The sequence below is a fragment of the Lagopus leucura genome, unplaced genomic scaffold (genome assembly GCF_019238085.1).
Source record: "Lagopus leucura isolate 7727_CA_CO unplaced genomic scaffold, USGS_WTPT01 Super-Scaffold_100014, whole genome shotgun sequence".
NCBI lineage: Eukaryota > Metazoa > Chordata > Aves > Galliformes > Phasianidae > Lagopus > Lagopus leucura.
Genome location: NW_024962268.1, coordinates 9,999,120 through 10,016,192, shown reverse-complemented (window position 1 = coordinate 10,016,192; position 17,073 = coordinate 9,999,120). Strand labels below are relative to the sequence as shown.

General features: G+C 38.9%; 1 protein-coding gene across 1 annotated transcript in view; it reads right to left on the bottom strand.

Annotated features, from left to right (window-relative positions):
• Nucleotides 1-1,092: 1,092 nt before the first annotated feature.
• IL6ST (interleukin 6 cytokine family signal transducer) overlaps nt 1,093-17,073 on the bottom strand; it is a 32,769-nt gene continuing 16,788 nt past the window's right edge. Inside the window, exons 8-16 of the mRNA XM_042875287.1 lie at nt 14,790-14,872; nt 13,481-13,700; nt 9,913-10,086; nt 9,136-9,237; nt 8,462-8,608; nt 7,440-7,580; nt 6,135-6,231; nt 5,190-5,271; nt 1,093-4,394 (exon numbers count right to left, since the gene is read on the bottom strand). Of these exons, the coding sequence (XP_042731221.1) occupies nt 3,675-4,394; nt 5,190-5,271; nt 6,135-6,231; nt 7,440-7,580; nt 8,462-8,608; nt 9,136-9,237; nt 9,913-10,086; nt 13,481-13,700; nt 14,790-14,872 (1,766 nt within the window). The 3' untranslated portion in view covers nt 1,093-3,674. The remainder of the gene's footprint in view (nt 4,395-5,189; nt 5,272-6,134; nt 6,232-7,439; nt 7,581-8,461; nt 8,609-9,135; nt 9,238-9,912; nt 10,087-13,480; nt 13,701-14,789; nt 14,873-17,073) is intronic.

The following is a 17,073-nucleotide window of genomic DNA, read 5'->3' as shown; positions in this document are numbered from 1 at the left end:
TTCTTAATGCACTTCAAGGAATGTACCTAAGTAGCTCTTAGTCTCAGTCACAAAACCGCCTCACAGAAGACAAACTGGTCTATTTAGTCCCTTTTAATGCATATAAATCACAACTGAATGCATACACATCCTGGAGGGGCTGACTACACCAGTTCTGAGTTGCTCTGAATTTCTAGATCCTATTGTGAAGTCAATAGGATAGCAGCGTATATGAGTCTTAGATATTTAAGACCTGGCATTAATTAGATATGTTACCTAAGTTAAAGCAGCACGACTCCCACACTCCCTCAGTGTGCTCACACAGCCATCTGGTGGTGCTCGCAATTTACAGTCAAAGCCTAAGCTGCCAAACCCTGGGGCAGGCATAGGGGCTCTCCCAGTGTTGAGAACCACAACAGCCCTTGCGAGCAAGGGGCTGCCACGGGGACGCTTGGCCCTGCGCCCCAGTGATATGGCCAAAGTTTCTGCAAATCTGGATAAATTATCACTTGGCTGGGCTGCTGTCACACAGATAATCCTAAGCTAACTTAAGAACATTTCTGCTCTGCTGTCCTTCGCCCTTGTTAGCCTGATGCTTAGCAGGTAGTTTAGCTTAAAACAGTAAGCAGAAACACAACCCCAAGACTTTTTCACTGCAACAGAAGTTATTCCCATGCTAAGTGCCATGGAAACAAGCCAACACAGCCACAGCATCAACCCCACCAACCTCCTGTTCTAACAGAGCACACTGATCATCGCTACAGAAATAACGTAAGTACTTTTCTTGCAAACAGAGGAAGAGTTAGTCTGTGCCTGAAAGCAGCTCCAAGTGTGATTATACAGGAGAAACATTTCCTTATTCACCACGCCTACCTGCTGTAGAAGGGAAGTAGAATGCTTTTCTCACCCATTATCCCATCCCTACTTGAAAAATTCCAGTCTGGGTAATCAAAATGGGCACTAAAGTGTCAATAGTAAAGTATAATTTTATTTTATTAATGCTTTTATTTAGTAAAGTGCACCATAGTTATTAAAAGAGAAAAAAGCTTTTCCTTTAGTTATCATGTTGAGGCCAAATTCTCTGAATGTGAATGTGAATGTGAACCTAGTGGCTTGGTAAAATGCATTACGTACACTCTAAAACCTGCGTGCAACTCTTAGATACAGCTCTGTTGCTGTAATGCATACTAAGTACAAAACCAAGTTAAACCCAAACGCTGTACAACACAGCACTTTGGCACAAAGGTTTATGAAGTTGTAAGCAAACCTGTTACTCAGACTTTCTGTGGCTTCTGTAAGCTGTTCACCCACAAGTATCTCCTGCTTCGTCTTCGCAATTTTATTCCTAGATGCATGCATGAGATAGAAAGAGAGAAAGTGAATCTGCCACACAGAACCCATGCCAGGATATTCTGCACAACTATGTGAGTTCATTACCACTGACCCCCCAAAAAGAGGGAATCACTTCAAAATTTAACTTACTTTGGAAATGGTTCATGGTTAACAGCAACTGAGAACAAAATGCTTTCCCTCTACATGACAGAAAGAGAACACTAACTTTAGGAACAACTGAAGTGGTCTCTCAGATATAACATATGTTACTAAAAGTTAGTATTGCTGGATCACAGATGAAAGACAGCATGTTTAAAGCAACACTCATTCAAGCTAAGCAGCCAGACTGTGGCCATAAAAATCGCAGCCCAAAACATTTCAGAGATCAGCAGAAGGTGAATGAGACAGCATGTGGCTGTAGGGCACTTTGAGTAAGCATGCACACTGACTTTCCCTTTTACTCATGGTTTCCATGGCCACAATGAAGTTTGACTGAAGAAGACACATCCATCCATGCACAAACTCACTGCTGCCATTTTCCAAGAGGAAATTCTGACAACAAGAATGCTCCTCCAGCCTTTGAAAAATCAGACACATCCTCCTCTGCCTCATGACAGCTGCAAGAAGAGGCTGAATGTGCTGAGGTGGCATAGGGAGGAAGGAAGGTGATCTGTTCTGAAGAAAAGTACAGTTACAGTAACCTGCAACATCACATTTTAGTTTAAAAAAAGTGCCCATACATGAAAAATACTGTAAGCAGAAAGGAACTGCAGAATGTTGAATGTTATTGAAGTTTAAGAATTCTGTTTTGAGTAGTCCAAATAGCATATTCTGAATTCACACTAGCACTGTTTCCTTGAAACAAAAGCATGAGAGGTGAACATCATACTTCCATCTGTTCTTCAAAGGCCTTTAGCAAGTGCTCTGCAGGACAGCAGCACCATGTATCACAGCACTGAAAGGTTCTGGAGGTCTCCCTTCTGCTGAAGGAGAATTAAAACTCTCTTTGTATTCTCACAGAACAGCATGTAGTGTTTTGAATGAAGGTCATTAGTGTCAAGTTAGAAAAGCTGACTAGACTAAGTTAAGAAAAACATCTACAAGAGTGTCGTAAAATTCCATCATTAGGGAAGAGGGCTATATTAATGCAATTGTATGTACCTGTAATAAAGCACAGACCATCTGAACAGGGCTGAACTGAGACACGAGGAGTTTTAGCAGCCACAGATATTATCTGTGGATTATGCTGGATAACAGATTCATATTGTCAGTAACTGTCAATTTCAGGGTAGTTGCTTTTTTTTTTTTTTCCTTTCTCCCCCTGAGCATTCAATGACTTGAGCGCTTTGGTTTTTGCTATGTTCTGTTTCAAGGAAGTCCTGTAGTATTAATCTTCATAGTCAATCAGGAAGAAGATCCTTCTCCTGAGCAGTTATAGGGACTGTGAAATCCGTCAGCCCATTATTTATCTCTCAAGCAGTACGCTGCCAAGGGGGCACATATTGTACAAAGGCAATTAACATGACTGGAGAGATGCAGTGTCATCAGGAAGTGACTGGGGCTCAAAAATCTTTGACTGATTCCTCGTCTGCGTTTTCATCTGGATTTAACATTTAAACACAAAGGCTGAACTGTTGTGCATCCAATAGCAAGGCACACTTTTAGGCCAAATTATTATATACTTCATGTGCAAGCATATCTAAATACAGAAGGAGTATCAGTGACTATAGTAGCACTCAGAGTCAAGCAATCATAGCATTTTTTACCTGCACACCATCACAACTTCTATGTAGGTTTTAAATGGGGATGCATGACTTGCACACTTGAGTTTGATAAGTCTGAAACTGTGACACTGGGCCAAGTCAAAATTCAGAAGGTTAATCAAGCTGTTGAAAAGTGTATGATACAGTATTTTTATGCTTTAGAATACTGAACTTCAGTCTCATTTTTGCACAAAGATGCTCCAAGCAACCAAAGCTGGCTTTTTAGGCTTGTACACTGTCACAAATCAAAGTATTTCTTCTAGGAGGTCTGTTGGCCAATGTGATTAACTGAAACTTGCTATTTTCAATCATACGTAAATCGGATATGACAAGACAAAAAGCAAGGTAGCACATAGGCTTGTTCAGCTTTTCAGACAAATATGATTTCATGTAGTGCATAAAAGTAAGTCTCCAGTAGGTCTGGACTGCAGATTTTCCACGGAAACATAGTCCTTATTGTACTTTGTCAAATTATTCTTCACCTAATTTCAATATTTCTATCTGCATTCAGATAAAAATACCTAGCTTAATTTATCAGAAACACAGGAAAAAAAATGTGAACGGGCACTAATGAAGGCCTAATATAGCCAGTCTCTTCTCTCACTGAGGCATATAACCCCCTTGTCTCACAGTCTGCGGGAGGTAACTTTTTGGCATTTCATCAACTGATGGTATGTTTCCCTCCACTGTTTCAGGTCTCACAGTTTGTCCTTCAGTACTTGTCTGCAAAACATCTGGCAGAGCAGCTTCCTGTGTATCTTCTTCCAGATCAAAGCCTAGAGATCTCTGACCTGAGATCTGCAGTTGTGCAAACCCAGCGAGATCCTCCTCATTAGCAGAAATAATCTGCTTTGCTCTTTCCAAGAATGGCCTGTCTGTCTTGGTTTCATCCTGACCACAATTCTGTTTGAAATACTGCTGCCTTTGTGGCATACCGTCACTCCCTCCAGCATGATCCTCTAATCTCTCTTCTGAATCTAGCAGAGGCTGAGTAGATTCAGACCTTGAAAAGACTTGTACAGGTGTTTGATCTCTGTAGCCATTAAGTACTACAGTTGAATACTGCACAGTGCTTGAAGTGTTTTGTGTAGTTTCACCTTCATCACTATCAGAGACACTTTGCCTAGGAGAAGACATGCACGAGGATCCTCCAATACCACTGCTGTGCCCTTCTGAAGTACTTTTTTCCTTTTTGAGCAAATCAAAAGGTTTTAGATCTTGTTCTGAAAAAGACTTCTTGTCATCAGCTTCTATTTCTACGACGCTCACATCTGTGAAACTGCCTTCTGGGTACATCTGATCTTTAGAACTAAAGTTGTGCTGAAAGAAAGAGAAGGATGTTGCCTAAGAGGAAGGTTATTTAAGTTGAAAACAAGCAAAATATTTAATAACTTATTTCCTTTTCTGTAGTAACTCCTACATTCTTTATACAGTTTGCCTCCTTATTGAGCGTGGCAATGCCCTCCAACTATCTGTTACAGAATGAAAGATGTTGTTTTATATTCATAATTCCGTAAGCACTCTAAGCACTGCAACTGGATGTGCAAGCTTTGCTCTAGTTTTTAATTGTTCTGAAGAACTGTAAACAGAAAACCATTCACTACGCAGTATGGACCATTCTGTACAGAGGCCATGCACACATACTCTCAATAGCATGTTCAAAATCAGAGCTTAAGAAGATGTTAGACACAGTTTACTGAACAGAATTTCTTGTCATCCATCCCACACAGGGCACAGATTTTTCTGCCACACTTAGCATCCGTATTTTAGATCTCCCTCTCTTTCACACTTAACTGTACAAAGTGTTAAGAATCATAAGATGTTTAATTAGTACTGTGTTCCCATTAATGAGTATAATAATCGGGGCTTGGCCCTCCAAACTAGTAAATTCAAGCTCTATGCTGTGAACTTGTGCTAAGGATCATGTATTTCTAACACTGGACCTACATGACAATTAAGTCTTCTAGCCGTATCATATAATAATGTTGTGAAACTTACACCGAGTCTTATTTTGAACTCATAATTCTGTGTATTTCAGCAGGGAGAAGACTCCCTCTGATTCGTTTGAGGTCTTCTATATCAGGAAAATTAAGGATGCAGAAAAATGAGTATTACCTTAGCTGGAACTTGTGGGGACCACTGAGCAATGTTACTCTTGGATGGATCAGGGACGTTAGGCCAGATATGCTTTTTAATTCTGCAGAAGATTAAAAACAAGATTAAAAGATGCACTTCTTAATTCCTATGTGGATAATCTATTGCTATGTGGATGAGCAAATATTTAGTTAGAAAATATTACCTACGTTGGTATAAGCATACACTTCCATTATTCTGAGGTAACTATGAATATCACAGCAAACTTCACAACTAAAAACAAAATTTGGACATGTTCCAAGATGGCTTTTTCAACTACAGTCCATTAAGAATTGATTTTAGAAGCAGCAGGGATGTCAGAATGAGGAGGACAAATAGTTTTTTTTAAATCAGAAAGAAATGTTAGTTGACTGGGGACATGTAAGAGATGCTCTTTCTCAGGGAAAACACTTCAGCTCTCAGATAAAGCCACAGAGAAGAACTCTGAGGTAAAATGAGCTGGAAGAGGACACGATATATGCCACTACATACTAAATAAGAACTGAGTAAACTCAAAGTTTGCTAACACTAAATAGCTTGAATATAGTTAAACAGAATATTCTGTACTTTATGAAATGAAAGCCACCATTTTAGTCCCATCTGCTGACTTACAAAACAACACAGATGGTATATCCTAATAAAAACCTAACAAACCTAACCCTAACCAAGACTAGCACGAAATTCTCTTGAAGATTGATCTGTGGGACATTGTTTCAGTGATAATGATTCTCAGTAATAAACAAAATCAGTACAGAAAAGCCCTTGATTTTTCAAGAAAAATACAAAGATGTTTATTAATAATATGTTTTACTTTTTTCTTCTAAACTAGCTGTAGAACACTTACATGTTCATAATGAATTATTGCCATATCTCATGTTACACCAAGACATACCAAGAAGAGGAAAGAAAGGCTTCTTTTACACTTACAAGTCACGTTTGTTGAAGCAAAACAAAACTCCAAGGAGTACAATCAACAGGAATGCTAGACACACAGGTACAACTATGGCTTCAATTTCTCCTCTCCCTGAGAAAAAAAAACACAAAGCATTTACAGCCCTTTTTGGCATAAAAGAAAATCAGCAGCAGCACACAGTTCCTTACAGGCAGGGACAATCTGAAACCAAACACATAGCATAGCCACAAGATTCAGCTTCAGAAGAATCTCTTACCTCTGAAAAAATCCTTGTTTTTAAACTTAAGAAAAGCTCAGTTCAAATAATCTAATGCCTTGCATCAATAAAAACCACAGATTGCTCTAGAAGCTGTAATGTTACAAATGATTTTTATAATTTAGGCAGATACAATTTCTAAGTGAATGCATCCGTGGTCCAGTTTCAGAGACCCTACCATTTGCCGTATCATTATCATGACCAAATAACTAATGTAAATTATCAGTTTATTCTGTACATCAAAACATCCTTTACCTATAAACACTTAAAACTGCATTGTTGGCATGTATCCCTTCCCAAATGATGCATATATTTTATAAGTAAACCTTATAGAATGCTTAGGAAAGAGCAACACTATCCTGAAAAAAAAAAAAACAACAGCTAATGTTGCTGCTCTTACCATTACAAACAGAAAGCTCTGTAAATCTGCACATACAAGTTTGACTCTTCATAATGAGTTTCTGTAGAGAACTGTAACAAACTAACTGCCATTAAAATAGGAATGTCGAAGCCGAATAAGAGTTGTAAATAATGGCATGTGCTGACAGGCATCCACATCAACAGGTTGAGATTCCCAGCCCAAACCTGCAACTTAGCAGAGCACCCCAATAAAGCAAATGAAGGCAACCTACATTCAGATTAAAATAAAGATTCTAGACAATGTCTTTGAGACAAGAATAGGAGCCATCCAATAAGGATAAGGATACAGTGACATTGAGAAAATTCTAATTACTCACACAAAGCAGGCCATTCACTGTACTCTAAGCAATACACAAGAAGCATATCTCAAGCCAGCATGTTTGCCACATGAGGAAAATTCAGAAAACATGCAGAAGACACAGCCCAAAGGAATTGTAACCAAATTCAAATAATAAAAAAAGTCAAATATCCTTTTGTGCTTGAATGTTAGACAGTTTCTTGCACTTTGTGAGTATGATGAACAACTGAAATACTTTTTTTTTTTTAAATCATCTTCCTCTCCTATCATATTAGAAATTGAGCCCTGCTATACTGTTGCAACATCAATTCCGACTTCTGTTGATTTTTCCCAATTCTTCCTTACCAAATTTCTGTGTAGTAAAAGTAAAATCAGGACCACTTCTGCCTCCTTCATCTGTGTATGCCATCATCCGCACAGTATACAGTGTGTCACTGGTTAGAGAAGAGAGGGTATACTCTGTCTTGGATGGATCCACTGACACAGCTGAAGAGAAGAAAAATATACTAGTTTTCAGTATGGTTTACTAGATTTCCATAAACACAAAGGCATTAAGACATTACATCTTAAGAAACAACAGTTTCTGTGCAACGTGTGGCTGCACGGAAAACAACCGTCACAGAAAGATTACAAATGTGTACAATGAATGCTGAGGTTAATTTGTTTCTGTTCATGTTTGAATTTATTCCTTCTTTGTGATAATTCATTTGTCAATTTGCTATTTTTTCAGGAACCAAACTGAAAGTAAAACTGAAGCTTAAAGGCCTCTAATATGCAAAATACACAGTTAGCTAGAAAAAAAATCTAGTGGATAATGAGAAGTAAATTGTTCTTCCAGCTTATGTAGATCTAAAAAACCCCACCTTTCTGCAGTGTCATCTCCCTGTCTTTGTCTGGTGCTCATAGAGACTATGAAGAATGAAAATGCACTTCAAGCAAAAACACAGTTTTAAATAAATAAATAACTAATCCTTCGCAGACTGAATGGTCTAGCTTCATCTTCAGTCTCAGAATGGTTGAGGTTGGCAGGGTCTCCTGATGGTTAGTCAGAACCTCCTGTGTTCCAGCTTGTGCCCATCTTGTTACATAGCCTCCTTGTTCTGTATTTAGACAGACAGATGGACTACAATAACTGCCAATCAGCCTTCAGAAACCAAACTCAGTAGCCAGTTATACAAAGACTGCACGTTCTTAATTCTTTATTGGTAACTTTCTTCTGTTGACTGCATGGGAGAGCTACACCTCTAACATCAGCATAAGACTGACAAACATACTTGAGGCTGTTTCTTTTTTTCCAGGAACATGTATTAGGAAGGAAACAGACTGAGTACTTCAACACCACAAAGCATGTCTCTGCCTTCTGTTACCTGTTTCATTTCCATCGACAGTTTTGTACAGTATTGTGTAACTTCTGATGAATCCATTTTGCTCATCTACTGTGAGATGGTTCCATGTCAAAACAGCTTCAGCTTTTCCTACTTTTTTTGTCTGAACAGTTGGTCCTTTTGAAGGACCTGTAATGGCAGATGAACATTATTTTCTATTGCATATCCTCCCATCCATAAAAGTAGTGCATTAATGAGAACTGGATTGCTATTTCATAAAAGCTTCAATAGAATAGCTGGGCTAACTTATCTATAAAGCATTATTTTAACACAACATTATTTTCAGGCAATATAGCAATTTCAAAGAAGCTTTAAAAGGAATATCTAGAAAAATGCATGAAAAAGTAACCAGCACTCGAAGTCTTCCACTGAAGTCAATTACTCCTGACTTCATATTTGGAATCTCAAATAAATCAAAGAACTAATATTATGTTGATAAAGTAACAAAATCCTGTGCTGGAAAAGGGTAACTCATACAAAGCCATCTATTTAATTAAATACTGTATACTAGCAGAATGGATGTTAAAATAGAGGAAAAAAAATTTATGTCAGATGGCCCTTATGTGTAGAGCCACTGTCAATTATGCATGAAAGCAAAAGTTTCACTATTTTAGCCAAGATGTCAGTGAATGCTCCAGGGTGACTTCTGTACTCACGATCCTGCTGAAGGTAAGCCTTCACAGACTGTCCACTTCCCTGGCCATCAGCATACAGAGGGTACACAGTTATCAAGTAACACTTGAATGGCTTAATGTCACCTAATAAAAGGAATTTTAAGATAAGTTGTGTCAGAGAGTTAAATTTCTCACTGTCTATGCCATTTACCTTAGATGCAGGGTCCCAAGCCTTGTCTGTTTTGTTAAATGCTCTTATAACTAATGCAGTAGATTGTTATTCTAGAGCTCATTTACATATTGCTCCAAAGAAATAACTAAGAGAAAAAGTGATTCATTAAAGTATAAGCAGACTTCAGAGATTTCTGGCTGTTTTCCTAATTCATTCTAATTAAGACTTTGACTGCCTACAACACTGAAACACATAATTATAGATGTGAGCCACTGATTACCGTCTGAACAGTAAAGTTGACTGAGTTTCACTGTTTGTCCTAAAGATGCATGACAATTTGATATGGAAGGACCTCATCCTTTTTATGATTTCAGTCGCTCCCAAGAATGAAGAGATTAAAAGCAAAACGCAGGTAAGACTTTTTTTAGTTTAACATGAACTTATTTCAAAATGTAAAAATGAGTTGATTTGGCAAAAATATAGGTATTCCCATATACTTGTGATAAGCTAAGACTAGTCCCTGCATTACTCCAGATTCCCATCCTTTAAAGAGAAACCTAGTTACCATAAATATATTCTTAGCTTTGAGAATATTCACTAGATTCTTAGTGTTCTACAAGATATTTGCAAACTTGTAAGACAAGTACCTTTTAAGTATGTTCCTTGAATGTTTCCTGGTTCTACCTGCCATTCTGTGATGCCGCCTGAGCTGTTAGACATCAGACTCCATTCAATTACGTATTTAAGAACATTATTAGGAGCAGTCCATCCTACCCACAATTTGCCATCTTTAGGTAGTGTTCTAATATTCCTCACAGGAGCTGAAATGAAAGAAAATAGAAAAGTACTAAATATTGACATTTCTTCCACTAGATAGTCAAAACAGCAGCTGTCTTGTCAAATGAAGATACTTTTGATTATTGTAATGGTGACAACTTGACAGAACCTAACAAAATGTTATCATTTGCTGAAATTTAGAAGGTTACATTTGAATTTGTATCAGAGAGACAAACAACACTATTCAACAACTGTAAATTAGACACACTTTTTCTTTTATATAGTAAGTTGTCTTATTGCACAATAAAGAGTTACAACATTTCTTCCAAACTAAAGGGTCTGTTTCACAGTAAAATCAAATCTGCAGACCTTCTAAATTCCCATTCCAATCCTCAATATACTCTTGTAACTTATGAAGTCCTTCCAGCTGCAATACTACTATGTTGAAGCATATCTTTAGTTGGGTCATTTAGTAGTTTTAGAATCTGTGGCTCTCCCCTAGTGTTTATGCACCAAGTATCAGACCCACTGATGATTTAATTTTTGTTACCTATGCTCCCCATTCTTGGATTGTGTAAGAGTGTAAGAGGCTAGATTCAGCAGATGAGGGCAGTAAGAAGAAACCAGCCTACATTTACTACTACCAGTGTGCAATAAAAGGAACACGATAAAAAGGAAAACGAACAGAGTTGTCTGCTTCCACCATTTCACAAGATACAGGAAACACCAGAGGGTAAGACAAGGACAGGATCAGAAAGGGGAGGTGAGTGGGAGGAATACCACAAAGCAGAAGGAAGAAGAACAATAGCTAAACTGAATATACACAGAGTAGATGACACTTGCTTCCCCAAATATTTTATTTTTAGAAAACAGAAATGTCTGCTATTCTAGAAGAAATAAAAAATACAGTGCACAGTTGCTCTGTGGACCACAAAGAACAGTAAAATAACACACACATCTTGCAATTAATTCATGAATGCATAAAATAGTCATGAATTCTGGTATGTGTAAGTTGCTCCAAAAGTAATGCCTCCTATTTTTGGAGTTTTTTTAAGCTGCTGAGAGAAGCTTGAGGATTATCTAAAAGGGGACTGGGGCAGTTAGTGGATGGAGTGGGTGTACAAGTTATAGTTCCCTCTGTCCCTTCAGTGGCAGTGAATGATACTTAATGAAGAAGGAAAGCCAATCTCATAAACACGTGGCTGCAAGGCTGGTGCAAACAAGAATTTCATCTTTTTTGACCAGGGGGTGGTTTACTCAGCACCTGGCCTGGTGGCTGCTGATGGGTCTCACCTGTCTCAAATGGGGAGCAGGATCCTATCCCAGGAGCTGGCACAGCTTGTAAGAAGAGAGAAGAGGAAGGATAAAACCAGGCCTGCTAGAAATGAGCCTAGGGGAAAGACTATGGGACTGGAGTTGAGACAGGCAGCTCAGCTGAAGTGCATCTACACTAATGCACACAGCATGGGCAACAAACAGGAAGAGCTGAAACCCATCGTGCAGTAGACAAACTTCCTGATGCAGCTGGTAGGAGAGCCTACTAAGGGAGATACCCTGCTAGAATCTCATCTACCTGCAGGGTCATAAAGAGGATCTAGGGAACCACTGTCAGCCTGAACTCAGCGCCAAGAAAAGTTATAGAGCAGATCATTTTGAGGGAGATCACATGGCATGTGAGGGCCAGCCAGGAAATCAGATCTAGCCAGAATGGGTTCATGAAATGCAGGTCTTCCTTGACCAACCTGACTTCCTTTGATGACTCACCTGGAAGATGAGGGAAAGGCTGTTGATGTAGTCCACCTAGGCTTCAGCAAAGCTTTTGACACTGTCTCCCACAATACTCTCCTGGAGAAGCTGGCAGCCTGTGGCTTGGACAGGTACATTCGTTGCTGTGTAACAAACTGGCTGGAAGGCCAGGCCGAGAAGTGATGAATGAAACTACAACCAGCTGGCAACTGCTCATGAGCAGTGCTCCCCTGGAGTAAGCACTGGGGCCTGTTCTCTAATATATTTACTGACGACCTGGATGAAGGCACTGAGTGCACCCTCAGTAAACTTGCAAATGACACTAAGTTAGCAGGAAACATCAACCTGCCTGGGAGTAGGACACCCCTAGAGAGAAAGCTGGACAGGCTGGATAGCTGGGCTGAGGCCAATGGGATGAAGTTCAACAAGACCAAGTGCTGGGTCCTGCACTTTGGTCACAACAACCCCAGGCACCGCTACAGGCTTGAGGCAGAGTGGCTGGAAGAGGAAATGGACATGAGGGTTTAGGTCAATGCTTGGCTGAACATGAGCTAGCAGTGTGCCCAGGTGGCCAAGAAGGCCAAAGGCATCAAGGCCTGCATCAGAAATAGTGCTGCCAGCAGGAACAGGGAAGTGATCATCCACCTGTACTCAGCCATGGTGAGGCTGCACCTCAAGTATTGCATTCAGTTTTGGGCCCCTCACTATAACAAAGACATTAAGACCCCAGAGCATGTTCAGAGAAGGGCAATGAAGCTGGTGAGGGGTCAGAAGCACAAGTCTTATGAGAAGCATTTGAAGGAGCTGGAATTGTTTAGTCTGGAGAAGACAAGGCTCAGAGGTAACCTTATTGCTTTCTATAACTATCTGAAAGGAGGTTGTGGTGAGGTGAAGATTGGCCTCTTCTCCCACATAGCTAGCGATAAGACTAGAGGGAATGGCCTCAAGTTGCACCACAGGAGACTCAGGTTGAATGTTAAGAAATATTTTTTCCTCCTAGAGAGTGGTCAGGTGCTGGAACAGGCTGCCCAGGGAAGTGGTGGAGTCACTGCACCTGGAGGTGATCAAGAAACATCTGGATGTCGTACTGAAGGACCTGGTTTAGTGGAAAATACTGGTGATAGGTGGATGGTTGGACTGGATGCTCTTGGATGTCTTTTCCAACCTCGGTGATTTTATGATTCTATTATTTATTCCCAAGGAAACCACAACATTTACAAAGAGGACAATAACATTATTTGGTAGAGCAAATAGCTACAAAACACTGTTTTTGAACACAGTTACCACCATTAGCTGTGCTGGAAGAATTAAATGACACATCTTTGCTTCATAAGCACTTCCATGTCACATTCCAGTTTGTCAGACCTTCCTTCTGCTGCCACCAGTCACGCAACAATGAAATGTAAAGGAATATTGGAAGGTTCAACTTCTACTTCTGCCCCATCCACCAACATGTCTCTGATGTCACAGACCAACACTCTAAAAAAGGAGGCATTACTTTCAGAACAGCCCGTGTTCAAATTGCAGCGTAATTAGAAGGAGTAAAGAGCGCACATGCATTTAACAGTATTACAACTCTATGTTAATGTAAAAGGTATAATTTTACAACACTGAACATTTTTTTTCAGGGAAGACACAGAGATTCTATTATTCTATGCATTTGAATGTTAGAGAAGTTACTGTAACACTAACCTTTTGAATTACTTGATGGAATAAGCAGAACTGATGGAGGGGATGCCCCAACTCTGTTATGTGCAATCAGAGTCACTTCATAAGTTCCATTTGGCAGCTTTAATGTAAGGCTTGTGGTAGTAACGTTGTACCTCCATGGCGGATGGGAGAGGGGTGGTTTAGCTCTGACAGTCACTTCATACTGCAAGATCACTCCATTGGCTTCAAATGGCTCTAGTGCCTGTCAAAAATACATTTTTTTGTTATATCAATACTGAACAAATGTGACAACCTTTATTAGCTTCGAAGCATAGTTTAATGGTTTAGAACTGAGAGAAAGACCTGTATATAAGTTACATGATTAAGAGAATTGCAAATGGGTTTAGAGTTCATTTCTGTAAAACAGTACTCTCTAGAACTATTTCTTGTTTAAATCTTCTCACTTGACTCATAATCCTACCCAGCTGTCTAACAAAAACACCTCTGTCAAGATTTCTGACGCTGTGTGGAAAAAAACTACATTTTCTACAACTTCACAACACAATGACATCAAAAGAATTTCATTTTATAGATTGGGTTGACCTTAAATGCAAAACAGAATGAGCAACTTTATTATAAGTAGAAAAATATTTGCGTCTGTATTATCTATAACAATATTAACTATCAGTGGACATTGAGAAAATGGTTAGACAGGGTGAACTTAAGTAACACCAGCTTTCCAATTCTAAGCTAATTAATAATGTCAGAGTGGCATGTCACATACAAGTTAAATCAGAAAAGGATCCACATACAGGGAAGTTCACCTAAGGCATCTATTAAGAGAAAAACACTAATAAAAGAAAGCTAGATCAAATATAACAAAGCTCAGAAACCAGAAGAAAGCAGGAGATGGGGACTGATCATTGCATTCACTTTCACAGCTTGGACTAATCCGTAGCCTACTCTATGCAAACACACAGAGCTATATTTAATAAGTCTGGTCTCTGGAATATCTCTAGGCTTAATGGATTTTGCAGCTGAAGGATTCCTGTATGATAGATCAGAAGGTGGAATGTCAAACTTTACTATGTGCAAGGGAGTTTCCAATTCCACACACTGCCTATGAAGACAGCAAGAGGGAAATCTTGAAGTGGATTCTGGATTACTCACAAGCCTTAAAATCTTACTTTCAGCATACTTACTAGATTAAGAAGTTATGAAAAAATTCAGTTATTTCTTGTATCGATAACTGTTCAATCCCAGATATCTACTAAATCTGTTGAGGTAAGTTTCCACATAAAATCATTTTAAAAATAATATTCAATTTCTGCAGTTTAGCACATTGTTTTACCTTCCACATCAGTCGTACAGTCCAAAAAGCTGGTGAGGGAGATGCATCAATGGTCCTCCATACGGTTGGCCCTTTAGATGGTTCTAAAAAAAAAAAAAAAAAAAAAAGTTGTTTCCTTACTTCCCTGAGAAGAAAGAAGGCTTAGATATGTTAAGTGAAATAGCTTCATGGAAAGGTTTCTCGAAGGGATGAATGAAATAACAGTTCTGCTCCAAACTCACAATATCAAAGTGAACATCACCACACTGAGCATCAGTGACAATGGCCAAACTTGTCAGGGCTAAGGCACAGCTAAATCCACAAAGTGCAGCTTGTGTTCAGAAGCACAATACCACGCTTCTGCATACTGACAACCTTACTGCACTTGGTAGCCACTACACCTTCCCTACCACTCAACATCAAGTCACCTCAAAATGGCAACTAGAGAATAGTTAATGAGGAGACTGGTTTCTCCCATGAAAAAAATACCCTTTTATTACAAAAAAATTGGAGGAATTTGAATAACAGAACTGCAGTATTTTTTGCACAATGCTACAATAGTTTTTGCTGTCAGTAACATTAGAAATTTAAGCAGTACTTCCATTGTAAGTTTCAATTAAACACAGAATGAATCTATCATAGTGCATAAAGAAAAAATGGCTAACTCTTGGCAAGGACTTTAACCACAAGGGAAAAAATAGGTCTTGAAATGCATTTAGATTTATAATCTTGCTAGACTGTGTTTGTGTGGGAGTTCTTTTATTGCATTTTCAAAGTTAATAATTAAAAGTTTCGGCAGTTTCACATCTAAAAAGTGATGTCAAGTCCACAGGGTGCATCTTGCCTGTGCCTCTTATGCTCTACATCAGGAGGAAAGAGCTGGGAGATGAGTCCAAGTTCTTTATTTTATTTCAGTACACAGCTTTGATTCACAGAAATTGGAAGCAGTACACACACATACACACTTCACTTAATGCAGATCACGACTGCAACATGACCTGCCTCGTGTTCTTTTTCTACATTAACACCTTGGCTCTCAGGCTAAAATAAAATATAGATGCTCAATCGCTAACAGCGGTTTACTCTTTTCCTTTGCAAAGCAAGCTGCAACAGCCAAGCAGCAATGCAGTCTAGCAAGCAGGAAATTCGAAACTCCCATTGCTCAGTTTGAGATAGTAACCACAGAACACATCTCTTCCATGCAACAGAAAGCAGAAAAGCACTGTCACTGAAGTTGAAAAAAGTGGCTAGGCTATTGAAAGAATATTTTTATAATACCTCCCCAGAAAAAAATAATTTTTGACTAGAGCTGAAGGCAAGTAAGGCAAGTCATTTCATACTTACAAATTCCACTCTGCTTAATGGCAGGTTCTACCTACAAGTGTTCTTTATGCTCAAATGTAAATTCAACCTAAAACTTCGTTTCCTGAGAGCTAGTTAGTTAGGATAAATAAGGACAGACTTCTGACCCAGTGCAGTGTTTTGAAATAAAATTCTTGACTGTTTTTACACTGTTTAGAGACAGATGTACTGAAGTACTTGGAGGGCACTAAAGAACTAATTAGAAACTGCCAAAGGAAGACCAAGAAAAGCACAATCAAAAAAGACTAAAAGCACAGAGAATGGGAAAAAAAAAATAGACTTAGAAGCTAAACAAATACCACAAAGCGTTTATAGCGTTCTGAGGAAAAAAGAGATTCCCTGTCAGCTATCAAGTATGGAAGTAGAAGTCAGTGCACTGTCTTCATATTGTGTAGGATCATCATGGAACAGATATAAAGCTAACATTGCGAAGTAGAAATGAAACAGAACCAAACCAAACTACAATGGTTTCACACCTCACAATGCAAGAACTGGAGAAGTTTCTAACTAGTAATAACCAAGTTACTTGAGAAATAAGGCTTAAAATCCCAACAGTGCTTATTTCTCTTTAATGCCAGAAATCAGCATGTGATTTCCAATTCTGCTGCTGGTGATTTACAAGGAAACCAATCAAGCTTCTAAAAATCCAATTGCTCTGAAGGTAACTTATTCTTGCAATCCCCAGAAATCACTAGATATACCACTGTAATACACACAATTACATAGCAAGTCTCTTCTGCTGGACAAAAAAACCTTTAGCTACAGTTGCTATTTGTGGGTACAAAATATATGCTTCCTGATAAGGATTATGAAGTAAAGCTTCTAAATCATTTCAAAATTGTCAGAATTCTCACATTACTGTTCAGCATCAATACCATACATTTGTGTCTTTGCCATTAATGTAGCACGTCACCAGGACATTTTGAACACAGAATGTAAGCAC